At 40.7% G+C, this 20,425-nt stretch overlaps 1 protein-coding gene across 2 annotated transcripts in view; it reads right to left on the reverse strand.

Annotated features, from left to right (window-relative positions):
- Nucleotides 1–20,425, reverse strand: part of GRM3 (glutamate metabotropic receptor 3) — a 235,451-nt gene that overhangs the window by 79,977 nt on the left and 135,049 nt on the right. For both annotated transcript variants that reach the window (XM_030857001.2, XM_060304730.1), the window contains exon 3: nt 3,368–4,223. In XM_030857001.2, coding sequence (XP_030712861.1) covers nt 3,368–4,223 — 856 coding nt within the window. The remainder of the gene's footprint in view (nt 1–3,367; nt 4,224–20,425) is intronic.

Genomic DNA, 20,425 nt, shown 5'->3' on the forward strand with positions numbered 1-20,425 from the left:
AAAAAAGCGGAGCTGGAGGAATCAGACTCCCTGACTTCAGACTATACTACAAAGCTACAGTAATCAACACAGTATGGTACTGGCACAAAAACAAAAACATAGATCAATGGAACAAGATAGAAATCCCAGAGATAAACCCATGCACCTATGGTCAACTAATATATGACAAAGGAGGCAAGGATATACAATGGAGAAAAGATAGTTTCTTCAATAAGTGGTGCTGGGAAAACTGGACAGTTACATGTAAAAGAATGAAATTAGGCCACTCCCTAACACCATACACAAAAATAAACTCAAAATGGATTAGAGACCTAAATGTAAGACCAGACATTATAAAACTCTTAGAGGAAAACATAGGCAGAACACTCTATGACATAAATCACTGCAAGATCCTTTTTGACCCACCTCCTAGAGAAATGGAAATAAAAACAAAAATAAACAAGTGGGACCTAATGAAACTTCAAAGCTTTTGCACAGCAAAGGAAACCATAAGCAAGAGAAAAAGACAACCCTCAGAATGGGAGAAAATATTTGCAAACGAATCAACGGACAAAGGATTAATCTCCCAAATATATAAACAGCTCATGCAGCTTAAAATTAAAAAAACGAACAACCCCATCCAAAAATGGGCAGAAGACCTAAATAAACATTTCTCCAAAGAAGACATACAGATGGCCAAGAAGCACATGAAAAGCTGCTCAACATCACTAATTATTAGAGAAATGCAAATCAAAAGTACAATGAGGTACCACCTCACACCAGTTAGAATGGGCATCATCAAAAAATCTACAAATAACAAATGCTGGAGAGGGTGTGGAGAAAAGGGAACCCTCTTGCACTGTTGGTGGGAATGTAAATTGATACAGCCAGTATGGAGAACAGTATAGAGGTTCCTTAAAAAACTAAAAATAGAATTACCATATGATCCAGCAATCCCACTACCGGACATATAGTGTACCATATACCCTGAGAAAACCATAATTCAAAAAGACACACGCACCCCAATGTTCATTGCAGCACTATTTACAATAGCCAGGTCATGGAAGCAACCTAAATGCCCATTGACAGATGAATGGATAAAGAAGATGTGGTACATATATACAATGGAATATTACTCAGCCATAAAAAGGAATGAAATTGTGTCATTTGTTGAGACGTGGATGGATCTAGAGACTGTCATACAGAGTGAAGTAAGTCAGAAAGGGAAAAACAAATATCGTATATTAACGCTTGTATGTGGAACCTAGAAAAATGGTACAGATGCACCGGTTTGCAGGGCAGAATTTGAGAGACAGATGTAGAGAACAAACGTATTGACACCAAGCTGGGAAAGTGGTGGTGGGGGTGGGGGTGGTGGTGTGATGAATTGGGCGATTGGGATTGACATGTATACACTGATGTGTATAAAACTGATGTCTAATAAGAACCTGCTGTATAAAAAAAATATATAATAAAATTCAAAAATAAAAAAAGAAAGAAGATCCTGTTGTTTTATTTATCCAAATAATGGCCTTATTTCTTCACTTTTCTTTGCCATTTAAGACTCAGTCAGTGAAATGAAGGAGAATATTTTGCTTACAGAAAACACCTTGTAAAGGCTCTCTGAAATCCAAGAGGTTTCTTTTTATTAGCTGTTGATGAGTGGATGTATTTGTATATTTGCATCCTAAGGAGTAATGAACTACAATAACAGAGTTAATTAATACTTGTGGTGCATGAAGATAAATGGTTACCCCAAGGTTAGTCTGAAAGGGGAGAACGGTGCTAATCTTATTCATCTTTAAGAATTAAGTGCATTGTAGATGCTATTTATAGATACCTGAGAGTTCATTTATATTTAGAGTAAAGATATTCTTTTTTACTGACACTGTGGTGCAACCTTATATTCTGGAGATGTCAGTGTGAAATGATCTGGGATTTTGAGATAAATCCTGAATAAATAAATAAATATATGGAACACACACACACACACACACACACACACACACACACTCCTATATGGAATATACCTGTGGGAGTACAGGGCACAGGAAAGTTTTAATCTTAACATTTACAGTGGTCATTCTAATGATAAAGATGGTATCCATCAGATGAATAGCAGGGAACACTGACATAATTGATCTCCGCTACTTTTGGCTCCCTCTGGGTGGAATGAAGAAAGGATGTGCAAAAATGCAGTCTGGTAATTTTTGTGCTTATTTTCAAGGCTAGTTTAGGGGTTAGAGTTCTAGAATAGGAGCCAATTGTCATGAGGTCTTTTCTCAGTACTACCAGTGATTTTTCAGGCCATTTGACTTCTGAGTCAAATCTGTAAGGGAGATGTGAGAACTGCCACTTGCTCCAATGATAGTATGATTTGAGCATACAAACTTTCATGTCTTGGATGATAAATCAATTGAAACAGACTCTGCAGACTAGAATGAAAGCATTTTATCATTGTAATATTTTTGGCATCAAAATCTTTTGTGCCCAATAATATTATTTACCATTTTAGGATTTAGGATTAAGCTAAAATCCCCCAAACTAGTACCTTAATGCACTGATATCACATGTACCTTAGAAGAGAATGCAGTTCTAAAGATTTCTTGCTTTTTATATATTAGTAGTGCATCAAAACACAGTGCTATATTGAGAAATGTTTAGACCATATTTATAAAGAAATGAAGTTGCACCAATAGCCACTTTGAATACACCTTTGGAATTTCACGTCTGTATCAGAATGACTTCCATCAGTCTTCAGTTTGCTTAAAGTCAAGCTCCCAGGAAAACAGTTTCATTTCATAACGTCATTTGAGAAAATCCACAGCCCTTAATACTGACATGGAAATGTTGCTGTACAGCAGAAGACATAAGCTCAAATGCCTGGAATCACCATGCTCTGAGTATCTTTCCCTCTCCCTCCCTAATTAGGCTCTGGGAAAAGAGTGACGTTTTTTCTCTCCCCCACTGAGAAAGTTATTAGACTATTTTGGTCAAATCACCCAGAAGGAAAGCTTGGAAGTTCATGTTCCTTAGAGAGTTGTCAATTCTGCTAAAGAAGATTAAATGCCCATATCACACGTGTCATATCCTACAGCTAATCACAAGAAAGAGAATAAAATGTAGCATGGCCCGCGTCTAGGCAGCTACCACATATCAGTGCAGCCTAGGGGGCCTTTCAATTTCATGTGGTGTACCAGCCAAGATATTCACTCAAAAATAAGTAAGAACATCAAAAAGCCATTGTATCGCATCTTGGAATATTTCACAGTTTGAGCCCCTTGTGTAGGTCTGAAAAAAAAGATTTCTGAGTCGGGGGCAGAGGTATTTGATTCCTCTTTGATTCACTGTTCGCACCACAGAAGATGATTAAAGGCTCCTCTCTTACCTGTGAAGTTGATTTTCAGCAAGTAATCCTTGTACAACTTCTTCCCGTCCAGGATCCTCATGGCGTCGCAGAGCTTGGTGGTGTTGGGACAGAGGGTGCGCTGCATTTTGTGCAGGGCGTGGGCCATGGCGTACACCGCGTTCACCACGAACATGATCTTGGATTCTTGTTCGTAGTTGCTGCTGTCGATGGCCAGGTGCTTGTCGCAAGGGCGCCGGTGGTTGTGCTTGTTCTGGAGGCTACACTGGAACTTCTGCTCCCAGAAGTCCCGGAACCAGGGGTTGCGGTGGTTGCTGTAGGGGCTGAGGCTCTGGAAGTAGCGGTCGAACTGGCGGATGCGCTGGGAGGCTAGCTCCAGGGTGATGGCGCCGTCGGCCACGTGCTCGCTGCCCTTGACGATGCTCTCCTGCGCGCCCCAGCCGTCGCTCGCCACCCAGGTGAAGGAGGCGTTGGCGCGGCTGGCGGCGGCGATGAGCTCGCGCGAGTCGTCGCTGCGCATGAAGAGGACCACGACGCGCGCGTTGGGCTTCTGCAGGAGCTCGCGGATCACGCTGTCGTAGGACTTGCGGATGTTGGAGCGCCCCACCTTCTCCGCCGTGGCGATGCAGATGTTGCGCAGGCGGGCTTCCTGCTCGAACGCCTCGATCCCTGTCTCCCCGTAATCGCCCTCGGAGGCCACAGTGGACACGTAGGTCCAGTTGAAGAAACGCAAGATCTCGGCCATGGCTTTGGCCTGGTAGAAGTCGGGGGGCACGGTCCTGGCAAAATAATCATAGCGCGACTTGTCGCTGAGCTTGGCGCTGGTGGACGCGTAGCTTATCTGCGGGATCTGGAACAGCCTCAGCAGGTTGGCCACCTGGGGGAGGGAGACAGGGGAAGTACCATTTTTAGAAACCCGGAGGGAACTGACTGCACATGAAAGATAAAGGATAGCAGGCCTTTACCCAGCTCCCTTTTCACCTCTAGATCGCTAAGCTTTTCTGGACGCTTTGCCAGATACTTCCCTGGATTCTGTATTTGGAGTATTAGGGAGTAGGTCCCAAACAGGTAATTCAAGGGTGGGGAAAAGACAGAGAAATGGGAAGGGCACTCCTCTTTCTCTCCTAGACTTTATAATAGACGCTGGACCAGGATCAATCCTGTTCAGGTATCCCAGTGAGGTTGTTTTAAGTTTCTGGGGTCCTCTTATAACTCAGTCTAACAATGAACTACAGTGAATTGGCCCAATTAGGTTTTGAGACAACTTGGCTGCGGTTGTATAGAAAGAGGCTGGGTGTTGTCTAATTCTCACTTCCCCCTCTTTTGCTAAAAACAGCAGTCTCTGAAAGAGTTTAATTTGGGAACTGTATGCCACATGGACAGTCCACATTAGACATTTATTATCTAGGTTAAGACAAAACAAAAAAAATATCCGTTTTTTTTGGTGCATGCCAAATTTTAGGCATATACCTTTCTAAACTTCTGACGGGCTTGACCAACATTTTCTTTGCCTTTTCAACATTTTGTTTCTGTTTGGAGTATACGTAGTCCAAGGATACAAATGCTATTCTTATGATATTTTTGATTAAAAGGCAAATAAGGAAGTGTCGAGGACCTGGTCAAAAAAAGAACCATTTACTTTAAAATGTTTACTTATTTCGAATAAAGAATGTAAAATTGTTATTTACCTGTCAATAATATTTCACTGTTTTTATTTATTACAGAATAAAAAAGGATAGTGGCACTAGCGTATCAAGGAGCATTTTATACTTAGAGTATTTGTGAAATGTATACATTTTAAAATATATACACAGATTATATGTAAATCTAATAACAAGTTTGTTTTTGTTTTTCCTGGCTACCTACCTCATGTATTCTGAACATTTCTATCTTTTCACTGACTTTAGTTACATAATATACTAAGTGGACTTTAATTGGAAACAACGTTGAATGTTCCAATATACTCTATGCGTACTTTGAAATTCCCCTTCTGGAAATTGTGGTTTCAGGTTTATATTTGACGTGTAGGAAGCACAGCTTGAAATAAGCAGCTGTTAGCAAAGAGCACAAGTACTATCAAACAACTCACAGCTGAGTCCTGATTAATCATCATTTCATCTGGCAACAGAAACCAGCAGCCAAATTCATACACAGCCACGTGGCATGTTCTTAGAGATCGGACCTGCTATTAAAACCAACCCTTAATGTAGCCTAGAGCTATCAGAAATGTTTTCCATATCTTTTCAAATCCTGGTACCTCTCACGTAACTACAAAGAGAACAGCAAGAAAATCTGGCGCCCTAGCACACAATATAATGCAAATTTAGGATCCAGATACTTTTTGCATTTGGTAAAGACTCTTTTTTAATATATATCCTAGGATGTGAGTGAATTTGGGGGAATGGAGGTGAGTGGATGGATGACAGCTAGTATGCCATTTACTTTTTCTCTTCTCACGCCTAGACACCCTGAACAAAATGACCTCTATTGGTTCATTTGAACAGGGGGGTGTTGCTTGTTTACTTAGCCTGATTGAGATGGTGCTGAGCCAGCACTGTCAGCACTTCTGTACTGAGTACCTGGCTTCTTTCGGATGCAAGTACCACTGTGGCAGACGGGTGATAAGAGCCCTGTCTGTGCATGCGCTTGGCTTGATTCTGCAGTTTTTGGGTGACACTGGAGAGGCCATCTCTTCTGGATGCTACAGTTTTCTAATCTTCAGGTTCTATTCATCAGGACCTGAACCCCTCAGGGAGGCAGAGAATGAAAGCCCCTGAAAAATGCCCAGAGACATCATTTTCTGGCATCTAGGAAACACAGTGAAAGGGTCCTAAACTGCTGAAACTTTTTTCTCCCGGAGGGATATGAGTAATGAAAAGCTGCTGAAGAAAAAAGTTCTTGTCTTTTGACGGATAGGGTCCTGTGGCTTCATTCTACCCCTCCAGGATATCTGAGAACAATTTACAAACAAGGCAGACTGTACAAGACAGTGAAGTAACCGTAGAATGATGGAAATGTGGAGAAGATTCTCTGGGCTGCGAAGGAGCACAGTGAGCTGCAGCATGGGTGGGAAGATGGTGGGTTAGAATAAAACTGCAACTATTGCCATCATTTTAAGAGTAGTTATCTGATATACACACTACTGTATATAAAATAGATAATACGGACCTACTGTATAGCGCAGGGAACTATATTCAATATCTTGTAATAACCTATCATGGGAAAGAATCTGAAGAAGAATATATATACACATATATATCTGAATCACTTTGCTACACATCTGAAACTAACACAACTTTATAAATCAACTCTACTTCAATAATTAAAAGAATAGTTATATGTGTGTGTGTTTAATGAGGAAACTACAGCCTACTTTAGAAAAAGGAGGCATATTTAGTGAGCTAAACATGAGAATGGAACACTCATAAGTAAGTATAATCTCAATTGTATTACCTATATTAAATAGCATGGAGCAACCGTATAGTCAAAATTATGATGTTCAGAGTTACATTAGAAATACATGTGCTGCAAATGAATGATAGAACAAAGTGTTGAAGTCCTTTTGTCATGGTGAACTGTTCATTTTAAAACTAGTTTCCTTAGATTACAAGAGTAAAAATGCTTAATGTAAAAAGTAAATACTACAGAAATCAGCAGATTATAAATCTCCCTTCCTTTCCCTCCCTCACCCACCCCAACCTGATTTCTAGAGAAGAATAAAGTTCTTTGTTTGGTTTGTGCATTTTCAAAATGTTTATACTGTTGTAAAACCAGTTGCTAATGTACTGGGTATTTATGTGTATATTTTCTCCTTTGATATTCACAACTGCCTTTTATGATGAATATTGTTTTCTCCATTTTAGAGATGCACAAACTGAGTTCTGCTAGATGAAGAAGCTTGTTCATAACGATAGGATTAGAAAGTGAGGGCAAAATCAAGATTCAGAAGCAGGTCTTTTGACCTTAAGGACCCTGGCTGTCCTCTCATAACCTCCTGTCTGCTGCCTTCTGTGTGACTTCGAATCTGAGGTCTGAAACACAGAAAGACAGGAGGCAGGAACCGAAGCAGTGTTGGGGTTTACTCCATGGATCACCTAATTCTATTAGGAGCTTCGTTTTTAACATAAAACTTAAAACTAGGGTTGGGGGATAGCCAGATAATTGTCAGCTGGGTGTTTCCTGTGTCATTTGCCTAAAAACTGGGTGTCTGAAATGTTCCTGACTTACTTTACTGGCCATATGGTTTCTTCTGTGAAACCATGAAGAAATAAGGGGACTCCTACATTGGACATCATTTTAAAAATAAAAGATTGTTTTAGGATGGGGAAATAATGTGGACGTTTGGCAGAAAGTTACCCAATTATAGTTTTAGTAGGAGTGGAGGAAGGAAAAAAGATCTAGTTATATCCTTTAGGAAAAAACCACTTGAAAAGTTGAGATATACTTCTCATGGTTAGAAACTCTAATAAAAAGGTATCTAGCTTAAGAGCAATATGAAGACTTAGAAAATAATTCAGACAAGACATAATAGTCTCAATAAGACAGAAGAGACAAGACCTCCAAAGAAGTCACTGGGTTGCTAGGTTCCAATGGGGCATTTGAATGTTGAAAGGACTAGTGAGAGGATGAAACCTGTAGGTGTGTTAGGTCCTTGGGCAGCCTTGTGGACTACGTAAAAGATTGGCAGGAACCTGTGAGGATTTGGAAGACTAAAGCACAGAATGTGAAAATGGAGTGATTTTTGTTGTTATTTTTTTTTAATTACATTTTAGGAGAAGGTGTGGTGAGAAGAGATAGAATCGCTGGTTGAGAGAGCTGGTTCCACAAGAGTGAAAGAAAGACACTGCCCAGTGTCTTTCTTGCTCTTAAGTGAGAATGTTTCCTAACCTGGAAATGGTGAAGCAAATATATGAAAAAGTTCTCTCACACCCAAGTAGGAGAGAAGACCAAAAGAGAAGCCCATAATCAATTAAGTTTGCCTCCAGTCCTGAGTTCTGGAAGATACTGCAGATTAAATTAGATAATCATTATTAATAATTTCTGAGAAACCAATAACGGGAGGACTGTCAGAGGATAAAAATGGAGGAGTAAGGGCAAATTCAGCAAGTATAAATCAGGAATAAATATAAATCAATAACCATGATACAGTTTGGTAATTTTCTAAAATAGACTTTCCAGTAGAGAGCAAGCAGGCGCTTAGAAATGAACAAGACAGTTACAGGGAATCAGCATGGATTCACTAAGAATCAGTTTCACTAGAAATGAACAAGACAGTTACAAGGAATCAGCATGGATTCACTAAGAATCAGTTTCACTAGAAATGAACAAGACAGTTACAAGGAATCAGCATGGATTCACTAAGAATCAGTTTCACTAGAGTCTTTTTTTTTTTTTTTTTTGCCGTATGCGGGCCTCTCACTGTTGTGGCCTCTCCCGTTGCGGAGCACAGGCTCTGGATGCGCAGGCTCAGCGGCCGTGGCTCACGGGCCCAGCCGCTCCGCGGCATGTGGGATCTTCCCGGACCGGGGTACGAACCTGTGAACCCTGCATCGGCAGGTGGAGTCTCAACCACTGCGCCACCAGGGAAGCCCCTCACTAGAGTCTTTTCAACATTAGTTGAACCATTTAGGGAGGAGTTGTAGCCATGGCCTGTGACTTCAACAGGTATTGGTGACATTACTTGGACTCTTGTGAAAAAGGGAAAATGATAGGAATTGGATGAAAAAGTTAAATATACTAAAAGAGAACAGCTTGGAAGAAAGTCTGTATGAGGTGGTCAAGTGAGATTAAATTTTTATCAATGACTTTGGAAAAAGATATAAATAAGCTATAAGATCATTACGTTTTAGAGTTAGAAGAAGCCATGAAGATAATCTAAGCCTTTTGCTTTATAGGTGAGGAAACTGAAGCTCACAGAGTGAAGTGAATTTCCAAAATTTACACAACCAATAAGCAAAAAGTTAAGATTAGAGCCCAGTCTCTTGATTTTTCCAAAAGTCTAGTCTCCTTCTCTGGCAATAAGGTGGTATTACATAGGGAGAGATGTATATTTGTGGATTTAAGTTAAAATTACACAAGTGAAGAAAGGCTAAGAAAACTAGGGGAAAAAATGAGGATACACATGCAAAGTTGAATGTTGCAAAAGTCCACCAAAAAAATTTAGATCTACTGTTGTAGATATATCTTTTTTAATCCTCATAACAATCTTATGAGGCTGATACTACCATTATCCCATTTTACAGATTGAGGGACTGAGGCACAGAGCACGTAGGGATCCTGCTGAAGAGCCCCTAGGTGATAGAGACAGGATCTGATCCCAGGCATCTGACAGTATGCTCCACTTCCCACACTTATTCGATCCATTCCGTAATTCAAGCTCTTAGCCTCTGCTGTATGGGATTCCTCTCATTACAATATAGCAACGATATATTTCAAGTTATAGTATGTCTGTCTTTTTTCACTTCTCAAGGCACTAACTCCTTGATTGGAGGACCATGAGCAATCATTCCTTGTTATCAAAATTATACGTTTTCGGGCTTCGTTTGTGGCACAGTGGTTGAGAGTCCGCCTGCCGATGCAGGGGACACGGTTCGTGCCCCGGTCCGGGAGGATCCCACGTGCTGCGGAGCGGCTGGGCCCGTGAGCCATGGCCGCTGAGCCTGCGCGTCCGGAGCCTGTGCTCCGCAATGGGAGAGGCCACAACAGTGAGAGGCCCGCGTACAGAAAAAAAAAAAAAAAGTATACTTTTTCATTTGTCAGTCTATACTTTGAGATGGTTCCATAGACGTTTGTTTACTGACTGACCATCTAGAGAGGTAAGAACAGTTATCTAAGAAACCAGGGGACATTTCAGCTGGGAGTTTGAAAGCTTCGAGCTATAAATATCATGATCAGGTTTGGCTTTATGATTTATGTGAGAAACACCAAGACCTTACGGCAGAGCCTGTTGTTTCCTACGGCCTGAGAGGCCACACACAAGCTTTGCAGACACCCTTTCTGCATGTAGCGTGTACTATAGTTTTATGTTCAAACACCTTGGGGTATCCACTTTCTGGGTGGTTTGAATTTATTCCAGACTATGTTGTGTGATGTTTTCACTGTAACCTCTCAAGTCACAAATGTATTACTTTTTTTTTTGACTCGAGGAGAAATGCTTAAGGTGCTAGGCTTGGCCGGCTACTATTCCATTTTCCAGTAGATGCTATGGTCTGAAATGAGTGTATTTGTCTTTGTCCCATTTTCACGGTTTTAAGCTGGAGTTATTTAAGATGGCTTTCACCAGCAAGAGTTGTCCACCAAACCCACGCTGTTGAACTTCTGCTACCATTTTCCCATTATTTTCCCCTCCAAATGAACTCAACTCTATATAGTTTCTCTATATAGTTATGTCCTCAAATCTATGCGCCTTTGCATGTGTTGTTCCTTGTGCTTAGAATGACCTTTACCACTTGTCTGTTCAGTGAATCCATTCAAGGGCCCCTTCTCTGAGAAACCTGCCTTGATTTGTCATTTCAGGACAAGTTGTGTGCCCATCTTCTGAGACTCTGTCACTCCTTTATGTATTTCCCTCATGGCACTAATCAAAGTGTGTGGTTACTTCTAGATCATTCACTAATTCCTCTACTGGAGTGAAAACTCTGAAAAACAGGGAATGAACATTGTTAATCTCTGTTTCCTCGATGCCTTGCAGAGAGAGGCTCCATATTGTTTGTTAAATAAATGAGTTGATAGCTTCCTGCTCTTTCATGTGACCTTTCCTAATTGCAAGGATAGCTTCTGTGGGAAATCCCCCACCCCCAAACTAGCTACCCACCAGCAAGCAGTGTAAAGCTCCTCTCAAACACTACCTATAAACAATATTCTGTGCAGTGTGGATTCTTCATTAATCCTTGTCAAGTTACCAAAATGAGAGGACACATAGACAATTGGCTTAGATCTTGAGGTAGCTGAAGCAAAGGTTTTCATACCATTAAAACCAATTTCTCCAAATTATCTCTGCGTAACTAACTAGGAATATACAAAAGGAAGTCAATATCACCCCAACGGGATCTGGCCATTGCACCAGTTTCCTTTGAGCTACAAAGGTGCCTTTTTGTCTTAAGGAAGACAAACTAAGGTCTTACCATGGAGCCTTAGTCCTCAAACCACATAAACCTAAAGTAGGAGTCGTATAAACCTAAGGGAAGACTTCATCAGATGAACGCTTACTAGCTCTGCTGATAAGGTAAGGTTTTTCTGGAGACAAATGCGTTATGTACAAGATACATAAGCAACCAGACGCACTCAGCGCTCACATCAGTTGCTCAGTTCTTATTCTTTCTTGGGAATGTCTTTCCCGTAATCAGTAGTCAGCTGTGAAGTGATGCTACTGTAGGCATCCAAACCATCCTTATTCATCGTTGGGAATTTTGAGTTAAAGACCACTTTATTGGGGAGATTTACTTCTCCCGACATTTTTTAGCAAGTCACAGGGACTCTTTAGAATTCCAGGTGTCATGCTTCATTTCAGTGATGCTTTGATCATGGGGAAAAAAAGAATGTAAACTATGGGAAAGAGCTCGGGTAGTCTATTCTTTGAGGTTGTGGAAAAAGGGAATGTGAATTGGAAAATTCAGAGTCACCTGTGAACTCCCACATCCTGGGGTCACTCTTCCCGTTCAGGTTATCCATGATGTATCCATTTTAAACGTCATGCCTTCTGTGGTGACACAGTGCCAAACATTTTTTTTTTCAGCAGAAGACAAAAAGGCGTATGTACGTCTAGTGTCCAGTAGAAACAAGTTTCCCACTAAGGTGATTGTCCAAGAAACATGCTATCTGCAAAGCTGAACTGTATACATTTGAAAAATAAGCCGTTGCTGCTGTCCTGGGAATTAGGAGACTTGATAATAAGCTCCATGGGTTTGCCTTTGCATTCGACGCTATTCCCATATCGCTTTGGGGCTGTTTTCTAAGAATAAGCCTACGCCTTTAATAGTTTTATCACACATGCAGTGCTGATTGCTTTGTTTCATTCTTTTAATTAAGTGATTATTTATAAGCCCGGAAGAGTGCTGTACAAATTCGACTGTACTTTAAACCATCTGCTACCTTAGAACCCACGTTATTACCTAAAGCCAGTTCTAAAAGTTGTGATGGGAAGAGACCTCAGTGACCCTCCTGTTCAGATTGATCAAGCGGCACTGTTAGCTGTACCAAATCCCAGATTGGCTTGGATTTTAAACTGAAACTGGAGGTGATGTGTTGTTGAGAAACTGCCTGAGGAATTCAAGCTGTTCCCATCACATGAGTTATCTGCCCATAAAGGATGCCAATCATATTGTTATTGCAGAAAGGATTAGTCACTTATTTTTTGGACCACACTGCCTACAGCACATCTGGGAATATTTTACATGAAAAGAGTTGACTGGAGCCCATGTTTGAAGGTCAGAGATTAATCTGGATTTAGGAAATCATGTAATGGAGGGTAGCAAACACCAGTTTTCTCAGTTTAATCTGCAGAAGCCACTGATTCTTACATGCCATGAGCACAAAAAATGCTCTGGTCAAAGATTTACACTGCCATTCCCATTAATGGTATGACTCAGTCCTGATGATTTTGCAGGGACATTCCAGACAAAGGACTCCTTAGTCATGGCAGAAACCTTCATAAATGGCTTTCAGTAACCCTGATTTCTATCCCTCCCTTTCCTGAAATATTTGCACTCAACACCTGTGGTCTGCAACTCAGATAGGCAGACACTTTCATTTTCTTCCTTTGTGACAAAGGACTTTATGAATAGCAAGGTTAGCCATTTTGGTGTTCTCATCGCTTATCACTGAGGCTGAACTGCTATGCAGACCACGTAGGAGCCCTTGGATCACGTTTTTCCGGGAGACTGGCATCATCAGACATGTCAGGTTTCTCATCGTAAGAAACGCACGTTCGACAAGGGTCTGTCTTCCATCTCAGGAATGACTTTGCTTCCAGCTAGACTTAGCAGGTACTTAGAATAGGAACGAGATGGTATTTTGCCCGCTGAATCAGCCTGTATCTGCTCTTCGCTCCTTTTCCCCCCATGAATTAACTTTCAAGAGAAATCATGGAACTGAACTGGCTTGAATTGCAGTCTCTGACAGTAAGATCAGGTCTGTGGCATATCTGGTCCAGTGTGCATTAGTGTTTGCCAGTGACACCTGAGAAACAATGACTCCAGGGATAACTTGACACCAACAGACCTGTTAAAAACGCATCCTTTAGTGCCTTGGATATTGATTTTTGACAATGCCTCTTGAGGATTTAACAGAGCCACAGTTAACTAATCCCTATTTTTCTGTGGCCCTGAAGTCCCTTGTATAACATAATATGATAAATTTAGTCCTATCAATAAAAAGGCACTCCTATCCTTTTTGACTGTTAACCAAGGTCCAAAAGCTGTTGGGTAAGCGTGGGAAGAGCTAAGGGCTGTAGCTTAATTTAAAAAAAAATGATTCGTATTTATTTCTGTGGTCCTTTGTGATAATTTAGGGCAGAGGGCTATATACCATATTATTTGTAGCAAATAGAACTATGTCATTCATGGTTTTCCTGTTAACTGTTCATTACTTCAACAGAACTGGCAGGTACAAAAGCAAGTGGTATAAGCATTCAGTGCCTAGGACTGGAATCAAACCAGCCCCTTCTCTCACTAGCGGCATGAATTTAGGCAAGTTATTTTAATTCCTTAAGCTTCAGTTTTCTCATCTGTAAAAAGGGATTAAGTAGTCTCTGGTTTATGAATTTATTTAAGGATTAAGTGATAACATATGTGAAGCACTTAACTCACTGGCTAGCGCATAGTTAATGTTCAAAAATTGTTGGAGGTCATGAGAGTGGCTAAGCCAGCCATCATTCATTCAGCAAACTTAAATCAGTGCTCGTTATACAAGGTGCTATTCTCAAATTTAGGTTGTCCTAAGCTGAGTAATGTATCCCCACTCTCTCCTAGGAAGTTGTAGTCTCTTGGGGACAAAGAAACATAACAAGGATAAAATTTTGAGATAAGTGTACACGTACTTATACTAAAACACAGGTGGAAGGAGCACGTTCAGGTGAGTCATGGCAGGCTCCCATGTAGAAGTAACGTTTAGACTTGATCTTGAAGAGAAAGTGAACAGTTATCAGGCAGAGGAAGGGAGAGGAAGTTTTCAGGCAGAGAAAAGAGCACAAAGAGAGATGGGCAAATGCACTTTTGCTTTAAGAGCAGCAAATGGTTCAATATTATCCGGGTACCCAGTGCCCTGTAGGGATTAGCAGGGTGAGGAAAAATAGAAGGACTGTGGCTGCACTGCTAAGTTTTTTATATGCTATGCTGAAGAGTTTGAATTTTTCTTCTTTAAGAGATAAAAAAGACATTAAAAGTTTTAATTAAGGGAATGACATGACCACAATTATGTTCTAAAAAGGCCACAGTGGATGACATCCAACTTGAAAAGAAAGAGTCAGGGCAGGGTAATCAGATGGACGACATATTCATTCTGACTCAGGCTGTGAGTTCTTGAAGGCCAGGGACCTTGTAATCCCAATAACAGTGAGTCAGTTAATAATAGAAAGGACAAGAGCAGAGGTTTAAATAAAATTTGAGTCCACTCAAAACCATTTATTTGGTTGGTGGTAATTACTCAAGTACTCATGTCTTAATTTGTTCTCCTGTTTGTGTCATTACAGGTCACCTTGAATTCTTCTTGGAAAGAAGAAGGTCATAAATAATTTTCATCCTTGGAGACTATAAAAAGGCTAAGGAACTTTTAAATTCCTGGAAGCATCTCAGAAAAAAGAGCTTGAAGCCTTTCTTCAAGGTGGAAACAAAAAGTGAGAGCCAGATAAGTAAACTTTGATAACAGTTGAAATTCACTGCATGGTACCAACCTGTCTTTATTGTCGCATTTCTTTAAATCTTGTATAAACAGTATTCCTTAAAACGACCGTGTCAACATAGGTAATATGTGCTTAATGCACATGGTGGTTTTATTTCGATGGAAAGTTACTTTTTTGTAGAAAAATTCTGAACAAATTGTAGATTACGTGTTCCATCACATCTGTTTTCCACACTGGGAAAGCTTCACTGCATGGTTTGTATTCTCTGAGGGCTCATTGTGAACCTAATGGCAGCTACCCAAATTGGACGCACAGTGCTTGGGAGGGGCCGGCTAGCCCCTGGGATGTGTGCCCTGCAAATTCGACCCTATGAAGTGATGGCGAGTGTCTCAAGACGCTTTGCCATTCTGACCGCTTGGAAGGAAATCTGGTCGGTGTTTGGAACGTAATTTTTGAAGGTGTTCTGCCTATTGTATTTTCCCCTGTGTTACAGTTCCCTCTGTGGGAATGTAAAGTCAAGGAGCTGGCGTGAATCAAGACTTTGTCACTAGTAACAGAGGGATTTCCATAATATACCAGGTGGTGATGTCAAAAATAGCGACAGCACAATTTTAGTGTTCAAAGTCCCACTACTATCCCGCCTGGGGTAGCAACGTTTACTTAGAGTTTACTGCAGGTGTTTTTGGGACATATTCTTAGATTTTCCAAGTCCACTCATTGGAAAAATACTCTGTAAGTTTTCAACTGCATTTTTCTCAGACCAGTAAAAGCACTTCTATTACATTAAATCAATGGACTTTAATTATTATAAACTGCTAAGCGTTGGCTCTTTGCATATTGAAATACTGAGCCTGGTACATATTGCTCCATTAAAAAGACACATATTTAATGGTGATTCGGAAAGAGAACTTTGTATTGTTGAAGCAAAATCACGACTTTGTTTTAACTGAACGTGTCAGCAGTCCTACATTGATGAGCTTACTGATTAATCTGTAATCATATTATAAAACACTTGCTGATCTTTCAGGAATGCCTGTGTCCCTTGGTTTTTATCTCATGACCTCCATCACAGATGTGTGACCACCACAGAAGCTGGTTCTCAGCCATGGGCCATTCTATTGCCCTGTGGACAGTAGTCCTGAGAATAACCTCTTGTTTTTCACGAGTAGTTTCCAAATAAACACATGACAGAAGGAGAATTAATTAAGGAATAAATTAACTCCAAAGCAAAGGAGAAGAAATAGTGCATCTTAGATAATTACATCTGGCGAGAAATTTCTACAATGAAAGTGTTAACAGAAACATTTTTTTCCCCTTAGCTATTGTATTTTTAATTTTTGAATTTAATTTTTTTAACGTCTTTATTGGAGTGTAATTGCTCTACAGTGTTGTGTCAGTTTCTGCTGTATAACAAAGTGAACAGCTACACGTATACATACATCCCCATATCCCCTCCCTCTTGCGTCTCCCTCCCACCCTCCCTATCCCACCGCTGTAGGTGGTCGCAAAGCACAGAGCTGATCTCCCTGTGCTATGCAGCTGAACAAAAGCATTTTTGAATTGCTCTTGCTGTTGCCTCTCTCTCTGTGATAAAGTCCTTGAACAGCATTGCCCTTTTTTGGAGGAGGAGAGCAGGAGCAATGGAAAGAGTTTTCAAAACATCAGCTTGGTGAGATTGCTTTTGCGTGAAAAGTCTGGGAAGAAAATAAAAGATTCTATCAGAGATAACTGTTGATTCGGGTTTTTCTGAAGCTTAGACTACGTGAGGGGGTGAGGCAGTGTCGGAGGCAAGCTCTCCGGATTTTAATGTTGTAAAGTGGTAGAAGCTTGAACTTGGTGTTTGACCTTCATGAACCTCAATTCCTCTTGGAACTACTCCTCTTGCACTGCAGATGTTAAAAGTTAAAAAAGCTAATAGATACTATCTACTAAAATGTTTAATTCTCATTATGTGTGGACCACTATTTATTTATTTATTTTTTACTGTTTTTCGTGTATTTTCTCATTTAATTCATGCAATAGCCCAGTGAAAGAGGTACTATTCATATCTCAGTCTTAGACATGAGGAGAGAGGTAATGAAGGATCAAATAAATCTGAGGTAGTCTGCATCCGGAGTTGTAATCACTGAGCTGAACTTTTCTAAAAAGGCACGGTAAAAACGTGTAGTTGTATCCGTGCTGTGATTGTTGTATTTGCAATATTAAACTCATTAAAGGCAGCTCTCAGTTTTACTTTTCTAGTGATAGAGACACTAAAGATAGATTGGTAAATGGATTTCTAATGCTGTCACTCTGCTTTTCTTAAGTACAGGATCATGTTTCCTTCTCTTTTGTGTTAGCTCCAAGCGTGTTATCTGGCCTAGTCGACACTCTGCACATTCTTTATGTGGAGAGACTGCAGAGAGCTTGATTAGAGTAAGGATGGGGCTCTAACCTAATCTGGAATGGCCCTGGCTGCCCAGCTATGCTGAGTCTCGGGTAGTTGTCTCTGGGAATTGTCAGTCTAAGGACAAGTGGAGTGGAACGCTTGCTACTCTCAGATCAAAGCACCTTTTGTGGCACGCGCGTAGGCAGTGGAGGTGGGGAGGGTGGGGGGACTTTTGTGCCACAAGCTCACTTTGCTACATCGTCTGGCTTTCGTATCAAACACAGTTTTCTGTTGTAGGAAAATGCTGATTTTTCATTTACGGTCTTCCAGACTGATCTAGAATAGGTAGGTCGTGGTTGTGATCTGCAACCCACGTGTGATCTGCAACACGTGTGACCTGCAACACCCATCCCTAAAGATTCATTTAGGGATGCCTTCTGGTCATGCAGCAGGATATCATTCTGTTAGTTCTTTCAATTTGTTCAAAAAGCGTTTACTCTCAACGTGGTAGAGGCATTGTCTTCGGCGCCCTCAACACAAAGACAAAAGATGTGGTTCCCAAACTCAAGTAGCTTCTAGTTAGGTGGGAAAATAGATATGCAAAGGAATAATTCTGGTTAATAAGCTAGTAATGGAAGTGTGTGCTTAGGTCGTGGGCGCTTGGGCAACGTTTCTCAAAAGGGATAGGGTTTGAGCTGAGAACTGAAGGAGAGAAGGGTTTGGCAAGGCCTACGGACAGCTGAGGGACAGTGCATTCCAGGTGGAAGAAACACTGGTCTCCTTTTTAGGAAAGAATGAGCAGGTAGTATACATCGGTAGACGAGAAAGCAGCTTTCCAGGGACACTTCAAAGGCAGGCTTTCTGTTCGCACGGATCTAAGAGACTTTTTCCTCTTCACCTCCGTTCCTTTCTGCTCATTCTATCATTCTCTCTGGTCTCCTAGGACTTATGTCGTCAGCTGATTCTCCGGTCTTACACTTGTACCTGTTTTATGTATGGATTTGATATTTCCTCATTTGCTTATAGATGCCTCAGGGGCTTATAAGATGTCTACTATTTATAAATTTTTTTTATTGGAGTATAGTTGATTTACAATGTTTCAGGTGTACAGCAAAGTGATATTCTTTTTCAGATTCTTGTCCCTTGTAGGCTATTACAAGATATTAATATAGTTCCCTGTGCTATACAGTAGATCCTTGCTGTTTATCTATTTTATATATAGTAGTGTGTCTCTGTTAATCCCAAACTCCTAATTTATCCCTGCCCCCCCTTTCCCCTTTGTAATCCTAAGTTTGTTTCCTGTTTTGTAATAATATTTATACATTTTATTTTGCATGCTCTCTGCTTCACATTACCTAGTGTCTACATATAGTGTTCTTGCTGAACCTAAAATATATAAGCTTAATAAATGCTTATTTTCTGATGAAAAATGATTTTATGAGTGCCCTAGTTGTAATTAGTACACAATCGAGATGCTTGATTCACCAAATTCACACAAATGCTACCATAATCAACTGAAGTAACAATTGATTGGACTTCTTCAAATTAATCCTGATGGAAGAGAGTCTGTAATTTATTTTGCTTCGTGTTTTAGACACTGCCTTTATAATCACTCATCCTAGTAGAGTCTTTTGCTCGAGCGACGTATAATTATAAAATTAAGAAATGCCCTTAAATGCAACATAGTTCAGATACTAATATGTTGCTTCGGTCTCCTCAGTCACAGGCCAGCTTTTGTTTGAATAAACTCCAGTGACCGAGGACTCATTTCCTTACATCCTCGTCCTTCAGGACTATCGTTTCTTATAACTCTTCCTTATGTTGGCCCTGAATATGCCCTGCTCTAAATCAGTGATTGTCAGAGGGAAAGGGGGATAACTTTGTAATTTGGCAGTGTATAGGAACATGATGGGATGTCACAATTCAGGGTGCTATTGGCATGTAGTCCAGTGGGGAGGGACCAGCAAGGCTGCTAAACGTCCTGCGATGCACAGGGCAGCTCCACGCAACAGGAGTGTCCAGCCCAGTAGTGATAAAGTTGAGACACTCTGCTCTAGGTTAAATTTATGTATCCACAGAAGAACCATTTTTTTGCCCTCTGTAGTCTCTCTGATACGCGGACACAGCTAACCGTATGAAGCCTTTTGTAACCCCAAATCCTTCAACTCTTTTTCTGACGCTCCTATAATAAGAACAACAATTCACGTGTGACTCTTCCCCACAGCCTTTGAATGTAAAGGAGGAATGAATCATTGAGGGAGGGCGACGTTTAATACAAATTGACCAGTACAGGTCCACTTTCACACTGTGGAATTAGGTGGAGGAGGAATAATAGAGTGGTGAGTGTCTTTTGGGGCCGTTCTTTGTACCCCATGTAGATAAAATCTGGGAAACTTACTGCAAGGGATTTAGTTTGAGTTATTCTTCTCAGAGACGTGATGTGAGCCATGCGTGGCATGTCCAAATCCATGTCATGATAAATGACACAATGGCCACCTCCCAGGGTCAGGAGTTCCTGGGATGTGGCTATCGCTAAAAATTCTGAAAAAGGGTCTGTTTCCCAAGCATGCGAAAGAGGTAGTAAGATCCTTTCCAGGCTCTCTTCTGCCCTTTTTATGAGCTATCTAACCCAAATGCCCTTTTGTCGCCGAGGTCACTTTAACGCTCAGGGACGCAACAATAACTGGGTCAATTAATGCCTGTCCTCTTGTTGCAGCTGAACTTTGCTTTGGTAAGGCAAGAAAGACTGAGGAAATATACATCCTCTGAAAGGAGTGAGGAACATTTGGGGGAACCTCTCAAGAGACATTTTTTTTTGTTTTGACTGAACAGCTTAGGAGTTCTAACTGCAGTCTATTTGCAAGAACACAAGCAT

Source organism: Globicephala melas, chromosome 9 (genome assembly GCF_963455315.2).
Source record: "Globicephala melas chromosome 9, mGloMel1.2, whole genome shotgun sequence".
In the NCBI taxonomy this organism is placed as follows: Eukaryota; Metazoa; Chordata; class Mammalia; order Artiodactyla; family Delphinidae; genus Globicephala; species Globicephala melas.